Genomic DNA, 24057 nt, shown 5'->3' with positions numbered 1-24057 from the left:
AATTGTGTAAGACAACTGCGCGCAATTCACATCACAGGACTTCAAAACAGTTCATCCTGGAGACGGGCTGCCGGCAGGTGCAAACAGCACCCTACAATCCTAGCGCCAATGGGCTCTCGTAACATTTCGTGCAAACCCTGAAGAATGCGCTACGGAAGGACGACTCACGCCAATCACACAAGGTGAAGCTCGACAAGTTTCTGCTCGCGCTACTCAAGCTACTACGCACGAGGCAGCGGCCAACATGTTGGGGTGACGTTTGCGCACCCGTCTTGATGTGCTCGAACCCCGCAGTGGGGGAGAGGGTGCCTTACGAACCATTCAGACAGACGGTGAACCACCAGTGTCGTGTGCGCGAAGTGAGTGCCGGTGATCACGTCCTCTCACGCAATTACATGGGACAGCCGAAATGGATTACAGCTGCTGTGACGGCTCAGACCGGACAACTGTCTTTCAAGGTTCGGGTATCGACCCCTTCAGGATTATTAGAGTGGCGACGCCACAAGAACCAGTTACTTCATGGCACGAGAATGCCTGCCGAAAACGACGTTCAAGACAATGGGTCCTCCGTGTGGCCACACAGCGACAACGGATCAGAGGCAGCACGTTGATTACCACCCGCGTGATCGCACAGACTGGACAACTGTCTTTCAAGGTTCACGTATCGCCCCATTTAGGATTATTGAAGTGGCGACGCCATAAGAACCAATTGCTTCAAGGCATGACAGTGCCTGCCAATAACGTCGTTCAAGGTGGGGCCACACAGCGCTATCGGATCGAGGGCGGCACCTACATCATCAACATCATCATCATCATCATTATTATTATTATCATCATCATCATCATCAGCCTGGCTACGCCCACTGCAGGGTAAAGGCCTCTCCCATACTTCTCTAACTACCCCGGTCATGTACTAATTGTGGCCATGTTGTCCCTGCAAACTTCTTAATCTCCTCCGCCCACCTAACTTTCTGCCGCCCTCTGCTACGCTTCCCTTCCCTTGGAATCCATTCCGTAACTCTAAATAACCATCGGTTGTCTTCCCTCCTCATTACGTGTCCTGCCCATACCCATTTCTTTTTCTTCATTTCAACTAAGATAACACTAACTCGCGTTTGTTCCCTCACCGAATCTGCTCTTTTCTCATCCCTTAACGTTACACCTATCATTCTTCTTTCCATAGATCGTTGCGTCGTCCTCAATTTCAGTAGAATCCTTTTCGTAAGCCTCCAGGTTTCTGCCCCGTACGTGAGTACTGGTAAGACACAGACACCACCCGTGTGCTGTCGGTGAAATACTTATACTGAAGGGCTTGAGTGCGTGTTTGTTGGGCTATACATTTCGTGCACTCTTTGTCGACACGCACAGCCAAGGCTAAAGAAAAAAAGACACAGCCATGGTGTTTTATCGAACTTCAAGAGCAACGACGGCCAAAGGATGCACGTACGTAATTTCTTGTTGCGTTTTCATGCACCACTACTAAGATATCGTACTCGAGAAGGTCTAAGCTTTCTATTTTTCTTAATTTTAGAGCGTAGACGGTACCATACGCTCAGTTACCTTGCTTTAGGCTCAGCTTCGGTATGCGCAAGTTCACGGACGTGGCGTCAAACCTCAGCAGTCATGGAGGCATTACGGAATCAGGGTGTAGACGAGCCGTATGTAAAAATACTGAAAGATATCTATAGCGGCTCCACAGCCACCGTAGTCCTCCATAAAGAAAGCAACAAAATCCCAATAAAGAAAGGCCTCAGACAGGGAGATACGATCTCTCCAATGCTATTCACAGCGTGTTTACAGGAGGTATTCAGAGACCTGGATTGGGAAGAATTGGGGATAAAAGTTAATGGAGAATACCTTAGTAACTTGCGATTCGCTGATGATATTGCCTTGCTTAGTAACTCAGGGGACCAATTGAAATGCATGCTCACTGACCTGGAGAGGCAAAGCAGAAGAGTGGGTTTAAAAATTAATCTCCAGAAAACTAAAGTAATGTTTAACAGTCTCGGAAGAGAACAGCAATTTACAATAGGCAGCGAGGCACTTGAAGTAGTAAGGGAATACATCTACTTAGAACAGGTAGTGACGGCAGATCCGGATCATGAGACAGAAATAATCAGAAGAATAAGAATGGGCTGGGGTGCGTTTGGCAGGCATTCTCAGATCATGAACAGCAGGTTGCCATTATCCCTCAAGAGGAAAGTGTATAATAGCTGCGTCTTACCAGTACTCACCTACGGGGCAGAAACCTGGAGGCTTACGAAAAGGGTTCTACTCAAATTGAGGACGACGCCATGAGCTATGGAAAAAAGAATGATAGGTGTAACGTTAAGGGATAAGAAAAGAGCAGAGTGGGTGAGGGAACAAACGATAGTGAATGACATCATAGTTGAAATCAATAAAAAGAAATGGGCATGGGCAGGACATGTAATGAGGAGGGAGGATAACCGATGGTCATTAAGGGTTACGGACTGGATCGCAAGGGAAGGGAAGCGCAGCAGGAGGCGGCAGAAAGTTAGGTGGGCGGATGATATTAAGAAGTTTGCAGGGACAGCATGGCCACAATTAGTACATGACCGGGGTTGTTGGAGAAGTATGGGAGAGGCCTTTGCCCTGCAGTGGGCGTAACCAGGCTGATGATGATGATGATGATGATGATGATGATGATGATGATGATACTATATGTGATTGTAAGCGGTATAGAAATATGCTTCGTCATTCATCATGTAGGTCAAATAATGAGAACAATAATAGGATACTTCCTGTTCATGCAAATGCATGTAGCCAGTTTAACATTCCGTCGGTCCTTACTTCTCATAGTGTCACTGAAATACACGTATTGCACTCTACCTCCTTTCTGTAAGCCACGAAGTGTGCCGCCTTCATAACATACGTTACAGTCAAGTTCCGTGTGGCCAATCCGTGATGGTTTGTTTTCGTATCGGTTCGGATCTTCTGGAATCTACGTTCGTTCAATATGTACAAATTTCATTTGTGAATGAAAATTGCCTCTGCAGATTGGCACTTTCGCACTGCGTGGAGGTCAGTCAATTTGCAGTATGGAAAGTGTAAATAAAAACAAGAACTTTCAACTTTTACTTGTGTTGAGTTTTAGCTGACTGAAAAATAGGCCAGCTTTGGTTGATGCACTAAACAACACACGAACAAAATTGACGATTGATGGTGCCAGGAAGTTATTTTTTTATACTACCCAGCACTATATCTGTGGACTAGTTCAACTGTAGCCCTAAACTTAGCAAGTTAGGAAATTCAAAGCAACTACTTTTACAAATTGTCGAAATGAAATATATTGTCTGCAAGTATTAGTAGTTAACGACTGTTTGCTATATAAATATTCTTCATTATAATTTCTTGGCCTTGGTGTGTACGAGCGCTGTCCTAGAGCTTAAAAACTGAACAAAGCCGTCCAATATAAACGCGGCCGAAAGGAAAAGCGCTTCGTAAACACGGAACACTTCAGCGGGTTCTGCTCCGTGATTTGGCCACTCTCGCCGTGCGGCCAGCGTACCAGCATACCTGCAACACAGCCTGAACAAAGCCCGCTTGAATGCCAAGTGGGAAAGGAGGGCTTCGCGGCAAGCCACCTCATTCCACCAGCGCGGCTTCTCCCTCTATCTTCTGACGTCATCAGTGAAGTCATGGAGGCATTGTTTTGTTACTGAAATATTTCCAGTTGAATATCCGGCTACCGCCAGTGATGGAAGCGGCGCTACAACCGCGTATCGGCATCGTACCGTGTGTCCCAAGGGAACTATAGGGAGTTTCCACGCCCTGTGTCCAGTTCTAAGCAGCATAATAAGAAGGAGTTGACAATTTTTCGTCAGCAATTTTTAATCAACCAGAAACCAAAGACAATTTATCGGATTTTTGTTTCTTAGTTCCGCCACGAAATGTTCTTAATATTTGTTGAGGCCGATCGAGGCGGATTCCCTGACTCCTACCCTCCCTCGAACGACCTCGGTAGGGCGTGATTTATTTCTGTAACGGCTTCATTAGAAAGCGCATCTCGAATGAATAGACAGCGCGCACCGAGCATAGCTGCACGTTCTGTATTTGCTCCCAGCTGCTTCCCACAGGCGTTATTGAACATCATGGCTGCTTCCGTGGTCTACATTTTCGCAGCACAGAGCGTCAGATGGCTCATTAGCGTTTACTTTTTGGCCGCTGTGCACTATACAAACGTGGTAAGTAACGCACTTTATCTGTCTACGTTTATGTGGGCATTCCTCAGGTAAATCTGCGTGGTTCATTTTGTGTGGCGATTGTTCAATGCGACGATGAATTACACCGGGATCGTAACTGCCTTTTTAACAGTAGAAAAGAGGTCGCCAATGAAGAAAGTTTTGCAGCATTGTAGGTTTTTGAGAACTGGCCGTTCTCATCTTGAACCACCACTTAACATCATTACCATTCCTAAAATTAGTCGCAACGAGTCACCTGGTATAGGTACCACAGGAAGCTTACAACACATTATGGCTGTTCACCTATAGGTGAAAAGTCTAACTGCAGATGTTTTACACGAGTTAGGCTTGTAGATACTAAAGCTAAATGTTTGAACGCTTTCTACTTGAATATACAAGATCACAGCTGCTGTTGTGCGCTGCTGAGCAAGTTCTGCCGACTTAATCTTACTAGAACTGCGCTTAATGATATCTCGCTTTTAAAAAAGTCATACTTCAACTCTGTACGAGGCTCAAAAGGTTGTAGCAGAATTTTTGTCGACCATGAGACAAGACTTTCTTCTGTAAGGATCGTACTATGTGTGTGACTGCGTGATTTGTGGTTGCGTGCCTTCGTCTCCCTTTTTTTCTACTTTTATCTGCTGTCTCTTCTCTGTTGATATTTTTTCTATCTGCTCTTCCTAAAATAAGTATTACAAACCAGTGATGGTACCAAACCACATTGGCATTAGTACCTGCGCAAAAAAAGTGCGCATCGCTAGATTTATCCATAAACCTTTAACCCCACAACAACGTAGACGTGATGAGACACAGAATAGTGAACTGCTCTGGAATATTTATGAAGTAAGTTTCTTTAAAAAAGCATCAGCAAAGCAGCTCACACTAACTGTTTCGTAGAACTGTCCAATCAAATGAAGCCGTAATGGGCGTGAACCGAACCCGCAACCTCGTTCTGAACCGCAGCCTAGCAGAGCCAGCACACTCGAGCATGTCGTATGTAAATATGTAAATTCGAGCCTAATCAAACTTGATTTTCCCATCAGTATCTGCCGTTCAGTTTATATAGGAGAGCATTCCAAATCCCGTAAATACAAATATGCAATATGTATTTATTTTACGTTATCATAACAATGGCACCTCGCAATCTGCAATCAGAATTTTTTCATATTAGTTGTAAAAATAAAAATTGCTATTTTCTTCCGAAGTTGGTTTCTTAGAAGAGGTAAATACACAACTTTCCGTTGTCTCATTCGCATTTTTGCTGCTCCTGCATTATTTCAGGCTCATGGAGATAGAATCAACGGGCCTGGTGAGCCTCTTTTTGTATTTTATAGAGCTATGTATGCTGTACCCTTCCTAAGCAATAATTTTGACGAACTAGAGGCGACTGCATTTGTTTAAGGTGTCCTAGGCATCGCGAGCAATTTTCAGTTTCCTAACAATCGTTAAACTATGGCAATCCTAGTGCTTTCTTTTTAATTGCGGAATGACAATTTCATTTCATACAGGGCTGCTTCTGCTCTGTTTGAAGTTATTCACCATTTCTTTTTGTACAGTCGACGATCACTTGTTCACAGCAAAGCTATTATTCTGAATAGCTATAGCTCAGGAATTGGCCCCAGAACACCCGCCTCAAGTTAGTTTATATCCGAAATGTGTAGGGTAAGTAGGTCTGACATTTGAAATCCCCACTGATTCACTGCAAAGCCTTCATACGCCCGCCTACACCCAGTGTTGAGGTGTAATAGAATGGACAACAGGGCTAGTTGGTTTACTTCCGTCTTGAAACTGTAAAAGCGCACAAAACCTAGAACGAAGAAAGAAGACAGGACGAGGCACTTAGTCACAACTGAAAAATTTTGTTCGAAGGAAACAAATACACGCAAGCAGAAAACGGAGTAGGAGGATTGCGCATGCATGCAGAGAACTACGGGTTACAGCTTTCGAAGGCAACGCTATTAATTTCTTTAAAAGGCTATCAAGAAAGTTAAATTCCTTATCATGTAGCAAGACCGAGATACATCTGACGCAATTATTACGTTTTTTTCAGGTTAGTAATTTTTTGAGCTGTTAGTAAGCGCCTCGTGCTGTCTTTATCTTTGTGCGCTTTCACAGTTTCAGGACGCTTAAGGTGGTTTCAGGCTTTTAAGAGGTACATGCCACCATCCGCTAAGTGCTCGGCCAGGCATTTCACTAAACTTAGGGATTGTGAGAGTCCAAGGTGTCTTTCAAGAGGCTACGAAGACATCGACCTTGAGAAGCCATCGTTGCTGCTGCAGGCCGGGCCGCGCTAGTAATAACGCTTCTAAAAGAGCTTTACACCCAGTCACTTAGAAAATTTTGGAGCATGTGAGAATGTCGCGCAACACATCTGCCGTATTGTTAAACTAGTTAAACAGATTAATGAGAGCACACCTTATTACAGATCAGGTCGAAAAAGAAAGCATTTATTTTACGCGGAAATTGAGATGATGCTGCCGAGTGCTTGCCAATATGCTGCAGAGTTTCTGATGTCGTCTTTCGTGCAGGATGCGAAAGTAAGATAGTGACTTAATTTTGGGAAAAATTAATAATGTCATGTCGCTAATCGGAACGTGTCCACGCGTAAAAAAAAAGCAGGTGAACCCGCCATAAAAAAGTTATGGTCAACTAATTGTTCACCGACCTGACATTAGCACACTCTAGAATAACTTCCAGTAAGCCACCTCATAAATCCGGACATAATCCAATATCTCCTACCACAATAACTCAAGCATTGTAGCTTTCGCCAATTTTATAAAAGACGAATGCAATACCGTACATTGTGGTTTCTAAAACACAAGTCCTATTATGGGACACATGGGTTACTTCATTCGAGAAAACGTGTCCTGCAGGAAGCTTACTCAAAATTATGACCTTTTTTTTTGCATGGAACCGCTCTTTCATTCTGCGTGCGTAAGTCGGTACTCCAATGAAACAGCCAAGTAACCATTCTGTGTAATAAGTGCAAAGCATAGTCGAAACATAATGCGGAGCACTCAGTGCGAAATTCTAAGCTCGCGAACGACTTTCTTAGCAGTGGCAGGAATTCGCCTTGCGGTTTCCCAGAACTAAGTTGACTTATCTGTCACATTTTCTTATCCTCATGAAGCAAAGAATAATTTTCGAATAACCACTGTTACTACAAAATGACGGCGTTCAGTCAATATTAAAGTCGGTGTGCAGCAAACCGATGCTCGCAGTGATTGCAAATGGCACTTACTAGCTTTACGTCTCTGTAGTTGACCGTCGGTGATTAATTTGTGCGCGCGAATGATAGCCACACCCACGCGCAAAAGGGTTTCAATAACTCCCCAAGCAATGCAAAGCGAAACAATGGAACGTTGGGCAACCACATGATCTTCAGAATGGAGCATGTAGATGACAGAACAAACGCCTCGACGAAGAACAAAAGGTAGAACGACACTTGTCTGTTTCGCATCCCGCTGAACATGTTCACTTCTAGAAGCCACGACTGCTATCTTGGACTCAACACTATGGGAGAACGAAACGCACCATTTCAACTGCCGAAGCCAAGTTCATTGTGCTGGACCACTTGAGCACTGTGTTTCAAAGCCATCTACAAGTGTACACAGACGGTTCGGTATGCGCACAAACAGATAGCTGTGCAGCGGCATTCTGCATGTCATCCCTTGATGTGTCATGGTCTGGCCGTCTGGATCACGTAGTTTCCTCTACAACAGTAGAAAGCGCCGCAATCACCGCGGCTTTGCGGAAACTATGGGCCTTTTCTGCACGAGATGTCGTGGCCCTGACGGATTCCAACTCAGCATTACAGAGATTACATCGGGGCCTACCTCTAGAGAAGTTTACAAGGCAGTCTCTGGCACTGATCGACGACCTAACGAGCAAAGGATTTAACATAAGGTTTCAGTGGATTCCATCACACGTAGGAATTGATGGAAACGAGGAAGCTGACGCCCTTGCATGCCTAGCACTGACATGTGCTCCAAAAGTGAAAGCTCCAAAAGCTATTCGAAACCCTAAGGATGCAATCCGCCTACACTTTAGAGAGATGTTCAAGAATCCACACGAATCCTGTGTGACTCATGGATTTACACGTGAACAAGCGACGCTTTTATACCGCATCAGGACCGACTCCGCGTACACCCCAGCTTGGTTATTCAAGACTGGGCTTCGCGCTTTCCCACTCTGTGTTTTCTGTGGTGACATTGGCGACATCGAACATTTCATTTGGCTATGCCCTCAGTTTGACACAGAAAGAAAAGTGATGGTGGACAACCTACAAAAAAGCGGTCTCACGCACAGGACCTTTGAAGACGTTGTTTTCCCCGGAGGGCCCGCGGCATTCAGGAAGAGAGCGCAACGACTGCTGATAGCCTTCCTGCGAGACACGGGGCTCATCGACACCTGGGGGTGTATTCTGTAGGAGTCTACTTAGTGGACTGTCCATTTCGGCTGCTGCTGATTGGCTGGGGCCGCTCGTGTCCTCCTTGCTTGTACAGCTACATGCAAGCAGCAGCGGCCAAAATGGACAGTCCACTAGGTGGACTCTTACAGAATACCGCCCCTGGTGACACACCACTAATCTCAACTCGAAGGAGGATCAGGCGGAACAATTGCCGGCTATGTATGCCAGGCTGACCCCGCCTGCTTCAACATCACCACCACCACCACCACCACCAGCGCATAAACAGTTCAAATATAAAGTTATATTATTACGAGAAATAGGCTATTCATGCATGACTGAAATTCAATTGAAAGGGTTAGTGGCATCCATGCTTGCAACGCCGACTTCAGATAGTGTTACGGCAGCGCATTTACCGCTGCAATTTTCTCCCTGCCAGGGCCTGACGATGTTACCCACGTGGTGCTCGGTGATCTCGAGCTGAAACCACGACACGTACTACTAAAAGAGTACAAATAAACCTGGTAAAACAACTTGGTGCCAGGCGAATGAAAATTCATCCCCTTGGTTCCGCTTCTAAAACGTGGTAAATTACAGCTAGATTAGTAATCGCACCATGCCAACTTTGGCGAGTCTTCATCCACAAATAATCTCATCGATTTGGTCACGGTCGTTCACCATGAAAAGTGGTTTAAATGCCTCATCGCGGTGTTGTTCCTTCACACAAAAGGCGCGTACGACAACGTAGTACATTATGCCTTGGTGGACAGTCTGGTTTAAGTCGGAATCGGTGGCTGTACTCTTCAGTGGCTATGCAGTTATTTGACTGATCGACATTTTTCTTTGTGATGACCGAGGTTGGAGCCACGACTCACCACCAAACATGCCATTCGGTACGGCGTGGTGGTTTGTAGAACCCAACACTATATCAAATTTATAGAACAAATCTCCGAAGTAAAACACAAGATTACTTCCGGGTTAGGTTGCTTCTAAAAACGCGATACGTGTGTAAGCAACAAACATCATTCTTTTTATATTTTTTATTTCTTTATTAACATATTAAAGACTGCGTCACTTCTTGATGGAAGCACGCAACCCATGTAAACTCATTGCAAATCTTGCAGAATCTGGCAATTAGGATAACTATTATGGCTATTAGGATAACTATTAGGATAACGCATACAGCCACGGCTAATTATTTTTACATGTTAATCACCTTTCTTAGTCGTAAAGCTCGTTAAATATAACCTCAGAACCTTTTCGTTCCGCAAAATCAATCACACACGGCGTGACACCTTGGCACCTCTGTCTTTCTTTATTAATAAATACCGATGTTACCGGGTTTGCAATAAATATGAATTTCATTTGGTCAAGAATGCATACCAATTTTGTAATCAGAGTCTTCATTTTTCATCCTTCAGTTACTGGAGGATATTACCAAACGATATTAAAACATCCAAAATTCACGAATTTAAAAAAACAACTAAAATGATATATTCTGTCCTATCTTGCTGCATAATTAATGCTAATAAATGTTCTTTCTATGTGCCTTTATTTAGTTTTTATTGTGGTACCATAATATTGTTGTTTGATGCACTTGTTTTGCATATGCATTCGAGTTCGCTAATTACGTTATGCACGTCATGTCATTTATACTGTTAATTTCTACCGCTGTTTAACGAAATTATGCGGTGGTGTACTTTCATATGGTGCATACTTATGCACTTTTAATCCTTTATTCTTTATTTATGTTATAAACATCTAATTGTTCTTTGCTCACGATTTCTCGCAACTAGTGTAATGTGCTATTTATTATGTTCAGAGACGTCCCATTACAGTCTTCAAGACCTCCTTCTATACTTTAATCCTGTAATCAGGCTAATTACCTCCATAAAAGCGATCCTCATTCTTATTCTCTCATCTTTCGCAACACTTCCCCTCCTTCAATAGAGGATGGTGAACAGGAAATCTCCTCTCGTTAACCTCTCTGCCTTTCCATTGCTTTTATCTCTTTCTCTCTCTCTCTCTGTATCGCACACACAAAACTTTCCTTGTGATCTTTATAGTGATTTCAGAGTGCAGCTTTCTAGTATTATTATTCTTTTATGATTCGCAGTCATGTGGAATAGTTATAGAAGCTTAATTTCACCAAAACATTTTAATCTGTTTGAGTATATCGCTGTGTTGCAATCACGTCCTTCTCGTATTACAGGTTGCGGCATTTCAGCACCCATCGGAAGGATTGTCAATGGCGAAAAAGTTGATCGGCTACAAGTACCATGGATAGTAGGCAGAGACTTCCCGTCATACTTACATCGCTCCTTAACAATTCCATCATCCCATTTTTTGTTGCCATAATGACCACACGTCTTTGGCAAGACATTCTCACGCCTCACTAACTTGACATAGGCATAAATATCAAAGTTTGTTTGAAAACAGCACTTAGACGTGTTTAATTAGTTACGAAATGTTCACGATAATATCTTATTAAACACCATAAACACGCGTTTACGAACGTGCACGTGACCAAATGGCGATTTCAGTGAAAGCAAATGGCTGAATTTGCGAATTAGGGCAGAAACTAGATGAGATATACATATATATTTATTATAAGAGAAAAGTCGAGCGCTCGGCCTGAATCGATTTTCAGACCTACTGCTCGGCACTGGGAGAAGGGGACTGGGTGTAGAAAAATAGAATGGAGAAGACGTTGATTGGGGGGATAAAGGTGGTGGTGAAAAACTTGCACGGTTCAAGACTCTTCAAGGTCTCTTGTCCAGTCCATTCTCATCCAAAAATTTCCTTGTAAGCCTTCAGACAATCAAGCAGATGATGAGGATTACAGGAAAGTCCCGATAGAACCTTTTTAGTCAATAGCGCAACGACAGATTTCGACAAGATGTCTGTCAGTGATTTTCTTTGTACATCAAATCGTGAGAAGACGCACAAGAGGTGTTCTGTCGTCAAAGGAATACCGCATTCCATACAGTTCGGACAGTCCGCCCGGCCGACCAGATGCAGGTAGCGGCGGTCTAAGGCCACACCTAGTAGCAATCTGTACAACAAGCTTGCACTGCATCTTGTCCTCTTGGGTGGCATCCTTACTTTCATCTCCGGGTCTATTTTGTAAAGGAGGCGATGACGCTGACCTGACGAATCCCTTAATAGTGCAGTATTATCGTGCAGACGTCTATACACTAGGGCATCAGTGTATGGTCGTGGAAAGAATGGTATGTAGACTGGGGTGGCATTAATGTGGGCCATCTTCGCCTCCACGTCGGTGAGCTCATTTCGATGTAAGCCACAGTGTCCCGGAACCCACCGAAACCTTATGCAATGGACAGCTCTTAGGGCGACATCGTATGATTCGATGACCTCTTGAGCAAGGACATTATAAGCAGATAGAAGAGCAAGTTCGATTGAAAATGTACGCTTCACACAGTAATCGGAGCATGCCCAACTCGCCAATGTCTAAAAGCAAAACGTGTGTGCAAGGTTTCTCTCCTTTGACTTTGTTAGAATAATTCACCACCAAAAAATTGCCCACATTTGCCTACGTATTGCAAGATAACTGCATGCACGATACTATGTTAAGTGTTATTTCCGCAGTGGTCTAGTTAGTATCAAGTTAGTACTTCAATGGCAATGACAGGACTAAATGTGAGCAACAAAACTATTCGAGAGCACACCCCTGCTTCCAGTAGCATCCTTCATACTTGAGCATAAATATCTATTTGTGAATATACTCAGTTCGAGTCTTAACTGCATGACATCGTAGAATAATCGTTTTTGTTATAAGTAATAACAGCACTTGCTGCGGTCCTGACAGGGTAATACCGGTTCAATTGAGAACTGTTACAAAGGATTCAGTTGCAGGAGAGCCACGTTTGTTGCGCAAAAAGCACAATTTGCTGAGCGAATTAAGGCGCGGGAAAACAATTTCTGCTCAATACTGCTAGTCTTTCACAATCATACTTGGATTTAAGGCAGCGTACGAACATCTTTTCTCAAGTGAGACGAAAGTAGTGTAATTTCCCCGAGACCTACCATCTTTTCCTCCTCTCAGAAGGATCTGCATGAGTGTAGCATAAAAACTAGCTCCTCCAACCTGCCTATCGCTGCATGTGCATCGGGTGGCGTGCTTTTACCATTACCGTCTTTGTTCAGGGAGCAATAGATAACTTAAGTCCGATATTTGTTATTTATTAAATCGTCATCCATTATTACACAGGGGTTCAGTTTTGGGCAAAACTATATTCGAGTAATAAATTACGCGAATCAGCAATTTTTGATGAAGCGAATTCGACTTACATGAAAAAACAAGTATTGCTCGCTCTCCCGTAATCAAGAGCAGATGTAAGCATGAAACAGCAACCGGCAGAGAAGATTGGTTGGACATGATACTAGCCACAATCTTAAAATAGATGCAGCACATGTCCCCGTCGGCATACCCTACCACGCAACACTGCACCACGCCATACTGTGCACCGGTCTATGTGGACACTGGCCAGCTAGAAGTGCAAAACCGGCTTGAGGCGGCACGACAGGCAGCGATAAACGCCAGGGAGAGCAAGCACACTGCCAGCTAGAAGAAAAGCGCCTGAGCGCAGCCCGCCGTGGCGCCATCTCTCGAGGCGAAGCAAAACCGCCACTGCGGAACTCACGGACCAATGGTGTTCAAAACTAGAGAGGCAACTCTCTCTCAGCACCAAAACATGACAGTGAAGTGTACGGTGCCTTGTGTCTGTCTTTTGAACGTCGCCTCCCCCCCCCCTAGTGGAAATAACAAAAACTTCAGCGTACTAGAAGTTACAGCTTGAGTGATACTGTTAACATTAGAGAGAACTCGAAACCAGTATTTTTCTTACTTGTTTGGGCAGTAATTAGTGCATGTAATACAGTCCTGCACAAAGGGTTAAAAGCCAGAGACCGCATTTCCTTAAGTTTTGACTGGTTGCCCGAATGAAATCGTTTTCTTTTTGCAACTTGACCGGATTTTCTCGTTTGAGTGCCCGGATAACGGCTCTGGCTTTTGGCTCAAGGTCACTGGAAGGTGCCCGAAAACGGGAGGTAAAAACATGTAATGCTTAATTTCTTGCTCTATTTAAAAATGGGACGGTATCTGGTATTCATACTATATTTGAGCGTCATTTTTGTAAAACATTTTTACTTGTTTCCTTTAGAAAGTATGACCATTCGAACAATTCTACACCATGCTTCCCAGTGTGAGAAAAGGAGCACTTGCTCTTTTTTTTTCTTGTGCTCTCTTGTTAGCACATCCACGAAAAACGAGACACACGAGACTCACCTCCCGTGATTCTCTTTCCCAGTCCATGTCAATCATTGCTGCGAAACGAACCGACTTCATCGCAAAAACTTTGTTCTCTGACCCAATGGATGCGATCAGCCAGCTGACCGACCCCGCGCAAGTTCCCATGCAATCTTTGGCATGTTGTGCGTGTAAATCACCGGGCAGGAAAATATATTTTTCCCCTCGCATTCCTTTAAAGGTATGTTTTACCGATTTGGGCTACGCCGTATTAGTAACTAATTTGTTTTCCCATGCAATCTTTGGTATTATGTTTGTGCGTGTAAATCACCGGGCAAGAAAATATATTTTTCCCCTCGCATTCCCTCAAACGTATGTTTTACCGATTTGGGCTACGCTGTAATAGTAACTAATTTGTTTTATTTGTGATCAGTTTCTTTTGCATTCACCTTTCTATTTTTGTTTTTGCAATGCCACTGAATTCTTGGCCCCTCCCACGCACTGAGCTTGTGCCATACTTTGAGGCACTCGCTGTGACCTTCATTTGGACTTGTTGAGCCGCCGCTGTAACTCTGTAGCTATAGCGTTGCGATTATGTGTCTCAATCGCGGATCAAACCTGGCCGCGGCGGGCGCATTTCAATACAGGGAAAAAAAACAACTAAAACGACCGTTCTCATTTATTTAGGTGCAAGGTAAATAAACCCACGTGGTCAAAATAATTCTGTAGCAGTCACTGCGGCGTGCCTCATAATTCTATCATGGTTTTCTCGCAGACAAAATAAAGGAAGGTTGTTCATTTGCCTCTGCAGGAAAGTACTTTTTCACCTGAGCCTACAAGTGACACGAAGGTTGCATTGCTACGGGAGCAGCGGTCGTATATTATGTGGTATAAAGCGTATATTCACGCTTGTCATGAATGTACTCAGCTATGAATATTCCACCAATCCATGTATATTCAAGGTGCACTTTGATCCTCACGTTGAACAGGTATCTTTAAGAATGCAGATTGCGGAAATGCATTAAAATCATTACTTTTCCTATAGTTTTATCCCAATTTAAATGTTTACCACGTGCCCTCTCTTCTATAGGTATACCTCGAGATAAAGTACATGGATCGAACAAACCGTCGGGTAAAAGTTAAATGTGGAGGAAGCATTATCTCTCCGAGCTTCATACTCACCGCTGCACACTGCCTCTATAGGAAGTAAGTACTTAAAAATAAGCGCGAATCACAATGACGCGCATGCATCTCGACCAAATTTACTTTGCCTCGCTTTTTATGATGTAATGGATGTAATAATGTAATGAATAATGAATAATGTAATGTAATTACTGCTAATGTAATAAGCAGTAATTGGAGACTTTTCCACACCGTTACTTTTCTGTACAAACAATCCGCACGGAGGTATACACCAGCGTCCATCCGTGCGCCGTAGATACACACCTGGCTGCAGTACAAAGTGCAATAAGCTATACTCACTGTTTATGTCACATGCCAGAGTTTGCAAGCAGTATTATTAAAATATTCAGGCGCCCTTACCCTATAGGAGAAACGAGCGAGCAAAGTTCGGCTGCAGCGCGCCTAACGCCCTGCTTTTCTTTATTTAGGTAGCGCCCGCCTCCGGAACGCCGTTTTCGGTCTGATTCGGCGTGACGTGTTTTATGTTCTTTCCAGCGTTCGTCAGCCTCTGGAACGGGCCAACGAAAAGACCGTCAACCGTCATGCGATCATGTAAACGCGGGTTAGGAATTCAATATTCTCGAAACCGGAATTTTCCTGAAATGTGCAATTCTTGATATTGACCTTAAGCGTTGTCCAGCAGATCGTTTTTAGTATGCCAACACGAACTATTTCAATGGAACACCGATACCGTGGTTATCGCAAACAGTGCTGGGCAAGAACGGTTTACCCTTGCAAACCGAGACGCAGTGTCTCCATGGCGTCTGACATGCTGCGAGTCGCAGTGCAGTGCACAGCCGTGAACCGGTGCAAGTTAACGGCAGCTTCGCGTTTGATGATTTTCACGGAACGCAACCAACAAAGATTATTCCGTTCTCGGCGGGGGTAGCAAGAATGTACATGGTACCAGCCCTGTCGCTAAGCATTTCTTCAGGGCACATGCTTTTTGGATTGTTCGCGTCTAGCCGCCTCATATAAAGTCGCAAACTGTTTTTGCTAGCGAACCTCCCGTACAAAAATGACTGTTGATTAACCATTGATATATAGTTGGGCAACTGTTGAAACAACGCGCTTCAACAAATTTTCAAGAGCAATTGAGTTCACTCAATCCTTGCACAACAATATTGCCGTTGAGTGTTCTCAATAAATAAGTTATTGGGTAATTTGTGTTGATTTTTTTAGTTTTTTTTGTTGTGTAGCAGTTGAGTCCAGTATACAATCATTAGTACTCGCATATGAAGACATTCCAAACATTTATTGCGATGCGTTCCACTCTCATTCCTGTCACTTTGCGGCAGGTAGGTGCTTCTTTCGCCTCACTTTCATTAAAAGAAAATAATGTGTGACCGACAGTACACCCAGACTAACACCACGACTCTCTCGTCGAGGTTCCATGAGGCTCTGCGGAGCTCCGCCCTGGACGACCAAACCTGGGCGACCCAGCACGCCCGCGAAGCGGCGGTGAGGCAAGCCCTCGACGTCCCTTCGTGGGAGGCTTAGGCCCGGCCATCATAAAGTGCTGGTTCTAATATAAATGTTTATTCCTCCTCCTCCTCCTGTGACCGATGGGGTGGAATCGAACGTCGGCCGTCGAGCCCGGTACTCTAACCAATAGGCCACGAGCGCGCGCATACTCCTCTCATTCGAAAGCCAGTAAGCTCGGAAATGCTTGGCGCGTGCGCCGCGTGCCACTTCCTGGTGCTGTCGCTACAGCTGGCGCTTTGAAGCGCCTATCTCCGGGACCACCCAACTTTCGTATCCATTTTCGCTACGTAAAAACTGCAACGTTAGACTACATTCATGACCGCCCAAGTTGATAACGATTTATTTCTTCGCCGGTGTACAAATTCCATCGTCGTTTTAACATACACTAGATGACATAACCATTCGTACGATCCGAAATGAGCACGTTTCGCGGAGCGGTAGAATGCGAAATTCACTTGCAAACAAGGTGACTACGCGCATGTGGAGTTCCCCAAAAGTAGACACGGCGGCAGCGCGGCCGGCGATGAGACAGGTGCCGACAGGTGACGAGGCTACCTTCGAGCATCGGACGCGCTGTGGGAACCGTAGGATGCAAGCGCGCACACGCTACAAACATACACGGGTGAGGTCTTCGAATTTCCTGCGACGTGCCCACTGTCCGTAAAGCAAATATAGTTTTTTTTATCCAATGTCCATGGTACTAGAGATCAAAGAACGAACGCGCTTAACCATTAAGCCGCTATAACCATTGGCTTCAAGGAGCTTCAGATTGAGCAATGGCCGCAACAGTATCACAGCAAATCGCTGTATCTGCGGCTGCCCCCGTCTCCCGCATTGCAAGAAGCACGCGATTTATTTGAGCCTGGCCTAACTGTCGTCCTAAGACCGCAGGTCTCGTATGTTCAGTTAAGAACATCAAAGGGAAATGAAAGAAATACAGGTAACGGACTCCTATCAAACCTTACTTGTCACCTCGTCATCTGCAAAGGCGCTAAAAAAAACTATTTTAGAAGCCTTATTTTTGTAAAAATTGCAAAACTAGTAGTAATCTTTATTTCTAGGTGACGCTACAAACGTTAAGGTAGCGTTCGGGTGTGTATGTGTGCGCGCAAGCGGTTGCAACCGAGTTTCGTTTTGCGCACACTTTTGCAACAGTACACACGGTTACCGCTAGTTTCGTAGTCGCATTTTTTTGGTCGTAGTATTTGTTGTTTACGCTACAAATTAGGTTGTGCTTAAAATTTTATGAAGGTTAGTTGATGAAAAATTATTCCTTAATAATTAGCGGTTTTTCAGTGCCGTTATTTTGTGTTTGAAAGGTTTTTATAATTGAATACGATAGTGAAGCTGTGAACGGCTTTCAGACTTAGTTATTCGGTTGCAGTTGTGCGGTGGTTAACGCCTCGTGCTTTTCGATGAAAGTATTTTTTTCTTTTCGGACATCATGATGCACATTTTATTGAAATGCTTTAACGACGATAAGTGCGATGTTTATCCGCTGAAGTGGTTGGCTCACCCAGCTACTGGTCTTCGCTGATGTGCGAGCCTGGTTGTTTTGATGAGTTGCGCGGCAGAGGTCATGATGCCTGTTGGAGAGAAGGCACCCCGAAACAGTCGCAGCCGCACTTCTGAAGATAGGTAAGTAATGTCGTTTTCTTGGGCACGTAGCCTTTTTTTCTATTTTGACATTGACGAGCGTGAGATGCTAAGCACACCGTTCACTTTCCTCAAGCAAACCGCACGCCCCGGAGCAAATGCGCGCAATACTAACTCTCGCTGCCGCCATCACTTCGTTTGAAACAATGGTAGGCGAGGAGGCAGCGGCGCCGCATGTGCGTAAAATTGCATTGCTTCATTTGTTCCTGTCTATTAACGTTTCCTTTATTTGTATGAGACAACACAATTGGAACATAAGGATCGGCTTCTCTGCGCAGTGATAATTTTGTACAGTGGCCACGTCATCTTTAATGGGCGCTCACGTGGGCCATCTAAGCGCTTGTTATCGCGTTCCGATACGTGAGAGGTGCGCTGCCTTTCAAGGTATTTAGGCAGGCACTACGAGCTTATGAGAACAGCGACAGATAATTGTGCAACAGGTGTGCAGCTGTGCTACGCTTGTACCACACTCGTACCGGAAGGCACTGTTGCACTTCACGCTTACGCATTTCATAACTATGGCGGCCGCCGCTCGAGGTCGTGGGTACGATATCTGCAGCGGCCGCATTCCAAAAGAGCGGAACGCAAAAACGCTCGTGCATTGTGCATTGTATGAACGTAAAAATTTCCAGGAAGTCAAAATTAATACGGAGTACCCAACTACGACATGCCTCACAATCAGATCATTGGTTTGCCACGTGGAACATCAGAATTATTACTTTTTTCCGTAGTGGCTCATCGTATACCATACGGTTAGTGTGGTCACCTTTGGTGCCGTAGCGGTTAAACGCGCCTCGAGTTAGGTTGCGGCTAATGATGCGGCGCACCGCGAAATACACTTCACCTCTTTAGGATTTGCAGAGAACGGCCAACCGATTAGTCACAGCTTCCGCGCGGTGACTGTACACGGATACACAGCGCAAATGAACAGAGGTGTGGTGACGACGTCGGCCGCCGACGTCGTCACCACAGCCGCCGACGGGCTCACCTTATCGCCTATCACCACCAAAACTACATGTAAGCATCTTTATGTAGCGCGGCGGGTTGCCGTTGAAGGCGTACTGTGCAATTTTAATAGGCGATAACCGAAACATGCCACCGTTCTTTGAGTTCTTTGAGTTCTCTTTGAGTTGGACCGGTCTGAATGTGCGTTGCTTGCAGAAGCGAAAGGAGCGTCAATCGGCGCGTTGTCGCCTCGAGCTAAGCGTCGCACTCGAGCACCGTTTGCGCGGTGAAGAATGACGCGTGCATGAAGCTAGCTCACTGCGCGGACGCTACTGTGCAAAACGCGCATTGGCGTGTGCGCGATGTTCTGCTCACAAATCGCGCAGGATGGTCGGAGCGACGCCGGAACGGCTAGCTTCGAAGAAGTGGTAAATACACGTTCTGATTCGTACCGGCACGCTCACGCTCGCGTCGCTCTCGGCTATCTTTAGGTCATTCCTTCTGCTGCACTTCTATCCAAAGATTCGATATCTGCTTGGTATCGGCTATGCACTGTCGCGTGGTCTTCGGTTCTGCGAGAGAGCCGGCAATACTTTTCCCTGCTGTGAAACATCGCTGTGCGTGTTTTAGCTAACATTTACCGTAGCAACCCGTTTCTTCCTTTTCTCGACGGCACTCGTAAAGAGTCGCGTATTTTTGCTTTCCAGTATAGTGTGTACTTCCATTTCGTGCGTAGTTATGTGCAGTGTGGGGCAGATTCTTAAACCGCGTTATCTCATTTTCTGTCCACATTCCCTTCTCACAGGTTACGCATGCAGCTAATTCCCAGGTACTAAAGTGTTCTACGTGAAAAGCTCCTTGGCGTCGTGCAAGAGACACCCGTTAATATGTGGCTGATTCACTAGCAAGCTCGCATCTCTGTTGCCACTCTCCATCAAGTGGGATTTTCAACAATTTTTTGTGCTGCTCTGTAGTGTACTAGCTGCCGCATGGACGCTGTGAAGGCTTACTTTCGATTTGCTCTGGCGTTTAGTAGTAAAGGATGGGCTACCTTTTGAGGGGAGGCATTTACTTTGTGAGAACGTTTAACAGCCTAAACAAGTGATGCGTGCGTACTGTAAACAGCAGCACGAACAGAGGCGGACGACGGACGACGAAATAGGTAGGGGCACACACGATCGCAAGCTCTACTAAAAGTACTTTTGATTACAGAGGTATTAAACACACTGCTCAACTTGACAAAGGTAAAAATCCGTGCATGCGTGGCAGAAACAGCCACGTGCGACAAGAAAAAAATATGAAAAAGCCATGTCATGTAGAATAAACGTGCGTCAAAAACGAGAACTATCGGACAAATCTTTGGAAAAAGCGAAAGATTTTTCCGATAAGTGATACTACCCAACGAGAAATGCTCTTGAGAACTGCAAGTTTTTCCCACTAAGGGCAACAGATAACTTGGTTATGCATTTGTCTCGTTTGTGGTCAATAAATATTGCTCTTGAACTCCTCTCGTGTTGCGGTATAGAGCAGAAAGAGCAATTGTTTCATCGCAAAGGCCAGAACACAACAGGACTTATGGAAACATTATTTATTGACCACTAAGAAATATTCATAAGCAAGATTTCTGTGACCCTTAGTGGGAAAGAGCTGCTGCAGTACTTCTTGTTAATATCACTTACAGGACAAACCTTTCAGTTTTCATGTTTTTGTTAGTTTTTGACACACATGTTTATTCTACAGGACGTATATCGGTCCTTTTTTTTGTTGTGCCGGGCTGTTTCTGCTGCGCATCTAGGGCTTTTTCTTTGTGAAGTTGGCCGGTGTGTTTAAAATGTTTGTCTTCACGAATAAACTTCTAGTTGTGTCAGCGTTCATGTGTGTTCCTGCCTTATTTCATCCTTCTCGTCTCTATTTGGGTGGTTATCAGATATAAATGTACACCGAATTGGCGAAGTGTCCATAGAATTAATGCATGGAGTTATTTGCGCTGTTTATTTCAGAAAGAACGCTACAGGGTCTTCTCGTTGTTTTTACCACTGAATACATTTTTCTAGTTCAACTTCAAGGAGTCCCCTGAGGAAGCCAATAAGATTGATGGTAACTTCCTTTGTGTGCAAGATTTATAAATTTCATCCATTCAAGGCATGACATGGCACAATCCTGATTGTAGGTTGCAAGAATTCGTAGTAAGATCTCCTTTTCAGTTCTCATGACGCTTCTTTGTACTGTGCTGCATTCTCGAGGCACATGAACCTTTTTTTTTGCTCTAAGTGCATGCATTCTTTTTCTATATGTTGGAGCGAAAATTGTGAGTTTGAATATGCATATATATCCCTTTCCTTGTAATTTTTTTTAACACGGGTGCTGCAGCTCCCTCCGTCTTTCAGTTACTGTTTTGTCCCAATTTTTATGCAACCTTTATGTATCTTATGCAGCTAAATTCTGGTGCTATTTTAATAATATTTTACCTGCGGAATTGAGGTAATTGGTGTTTCGTATATGCATTTATTTGTGTTTTTCACTGTCTCACCAATCTAGCTGTCGAGTCATGGGAACCTTTTCTCATCCTTTATGACTATTTCTGGGGTACTTCATAATGAAAGTGCAGGTGACCATTTATTTGGCTGTTTGGAATTCTGTTAGCCCTGTGTTACTACCAATTTTCTGTGCTAAATAATTATTTTTTCTCTTATCATTCAAGGTATTAGCCTTGCCTTATCTCTTTATTGACTTAGGTACCACTTAGTTGCTGGGTATAGGGAAAAGGCGCCAAAAAGTTCCCTAATTAGCTTCGTGCAAGTCCAGAAATATTACCTGAAAATGAGCTCACTAAATTAAGGAAATGCCGCCAACAAACTCTTCTGTACCTCAAATTAACCTAATCAAATGGTGTGCTGTTTGTTCTTGACGTTTGCCAGAGAGATAAGTTTATTTGAAGTTTATTTCTGAAGAAAGCAAACCTGGCTCATGAGAAACATATGATTCAGGTGTTCACCATGCCCGACAACTTTCTAAATGATGTCTAGTCAATTAATAGATGTTGAGTAATGTTGTTTTATAAAATAATTGGGCAACTTGAAAATATATGCATCTCGAAGACAAAGCTCAGGCAAACCTTCTTTGGTACTTCATTAAATTTAGTTGCAGTGATAGACGTGTGCTAAAGCTTGCATATACGTACGTGAAGTTATTTGTTTCAAGTCGTTATTTTGCCTTCTCACAGTCAGCGGTAGCTCTTTCTGTGATGTGTTAGTGTGCGAAACATTTTAATGTAACATATTCAAATGTCTTTTGTGTATTAACGTGCAAGCATCTTCAAGTGTTCATGTGTTCAAAGTTGGTTGTTTAAAGGGTATGCTTAATCCCTGCCTTTGAAGTTGCTTTGCCTTCTAGTCATAAACTTAAGTCGAAAGTGAAGGCCACTATGATCGTTTTGATTGAATTCATATGTATAGGCTTTTTCAGATGCATTTAAACTGCTAGAGTGCTGTAGGTACTAGCCTATGTCTCCAGGTTCGATGTGGTGGCGCCTTATTTACCGTAATGTTTCATGCGCACGCATCTTTAGTGTAAATAAAGGTAGTTCAAGTTGATCAGTCTCTCCTTTGATTTTGTTTGTGTTTCGGAAAGTTATGAGCAGGCACCGGGGCATGCAAGTGTGAACAGCAAAGCAATTTATATATATGAATAAAAATCCACTAGCCTAACGAAACGTCAATCATATTTCAATGGCGACTTCTGAGATCTCAATGCCATGTCAACTGTGCCACAATGTGCTTTTCAGTGTTGTGGCGATAATAACTCAACAACAGGTCAACAAAACTACTACAACGTTTGTTCAACGCAGCATCAATGGTAACTCAACAACCATTCAACAAAACAAACACAACGGGTCGTTTAAGCACAATGAACTTTCAATGGTGATTTAACAATTATTCAGCATTGAGGTACCCAATGTGTTTCAATTAAATTTCAGAGGCCAATATTCAAGAGTCCTCAACCCTCAACTCAACAATTCTCAACAAACTCTCAATAACTCCTCAATAAAAAGTCAACATTGACCAACGATACTTCAATGCCTTCTCAATTTTTTTCGTACGGGCTCGTCGCCCTCACAAGTCAGTTACTCCAAGCTTCGCTTGAAAACGTGACTAACCTGTCTCGCACACGAAAACACAGCCTCAGGCAACGTTCACGAAACCTTCCCGCTCGCACGCCGCTGCTACACGAATCGTTGATTTCTTCTCGGTGGACGAATAGTGATTGTTGTTTATCGCAGTACGGATGCAGAACAAAAAGTTGGGAAGGTGTCTTTGATAAATTCTGTTTTTATGTAGAAGAAACACGCCAAATTTGGGCGTATAATTAACATTTTGTAAAACGATTGAGCAGAATTCATTACTTTTTCTTTTTTTTTTCGCCTGCGTCCTCTGGCGTTTGGAGAGAGCGCTAGTTCGTTACGCAGCCGTGGCATAGTTCCTGAGGCCATATTTCTCGGAGTGTCCGCTCTTGGCCTTTTTATTTCTCTATGCTGACACCGACGCCGACAACGAATTTTCTTCGACACGGGGCCCTTAACTCTTTCGCGTCGTTAAAATGTCAGCCTGGCTTTTTCTCCCACTGAACATGTTGCTGCTACTGCACGCTGCTTTCTGCCGTAGAGTCCGCGCTCGGCGCGGGTTAGACTCTACGGAGTGTCGAAGAAATTGTGACCCATGCCGGCGCTAAAGTGGTTCGTTAATGAGTGGCAGGTAGTTACAGCTTGCAATATGCCCATTGACTCCAGGTTTTTTTTTTTCCGCTGGTTCGCTTTGAACGTTGTTCCTTTAGCAAACCAGCTCAATGCCAAACCGTAGAATACCCAGAGACTCCGATTTCCGGGAATATGGTTCCAGACACAGACAGACAGA

At 44.1% G+C, this 24057-nt stretch overlaps 1 protein-coding gene across 1 annotated transcript in view; it reads left to right on the top strand.

Annotated features, from left to right (window-relative positions):
• The first annotated feature begins 4045 nt into the window (after positions 1–4045).
• LOC135912099 (trypsin-like) overlaps positions 4046–24057 on the top strand; it is a 30169-nt gene continuing 10157 nt past the window's right edge. The window contains exons 1-4 of the mRNA XM_065444481.2: positions 4046–4205; positions 5484–5511; positions 10823–10896; positions 14970–15085. Coding sequence (XP_065300553.1) covers positions 4113–4205; positions 5484–5511; positions 10823–10896; positions 14970–15085 — 311 coding nt within the window. The 5' untranslated portion in view covers positions 4046–4112. The remainder of the gene's footprint in view (positions 4206–5483; positions 5512–10822; positions 10897–14969; positions 15086–24057) is intronic.

This window comes from Dermacentor albipictus, chromosome 10 (genome assembly GCF_038994185.2).
Source record: "Dermacentor albipictus isolate Rhodes 1998 colony chromosome 10, USDA_Dalb.pri_finalv2, whole genome shotgun sequence".
In the NCBI taxonomy this organism is placed as follows: domain Eukaryota; kingdom Metazoa; phylum Arthropoda; class Arachnida; order Ixodida; family Ixodidae; genus Dermacentor; species Dermacentor albipictus.
This window is presented reverse-complemented; position numbering and strand designations above follow the sequence as displayed.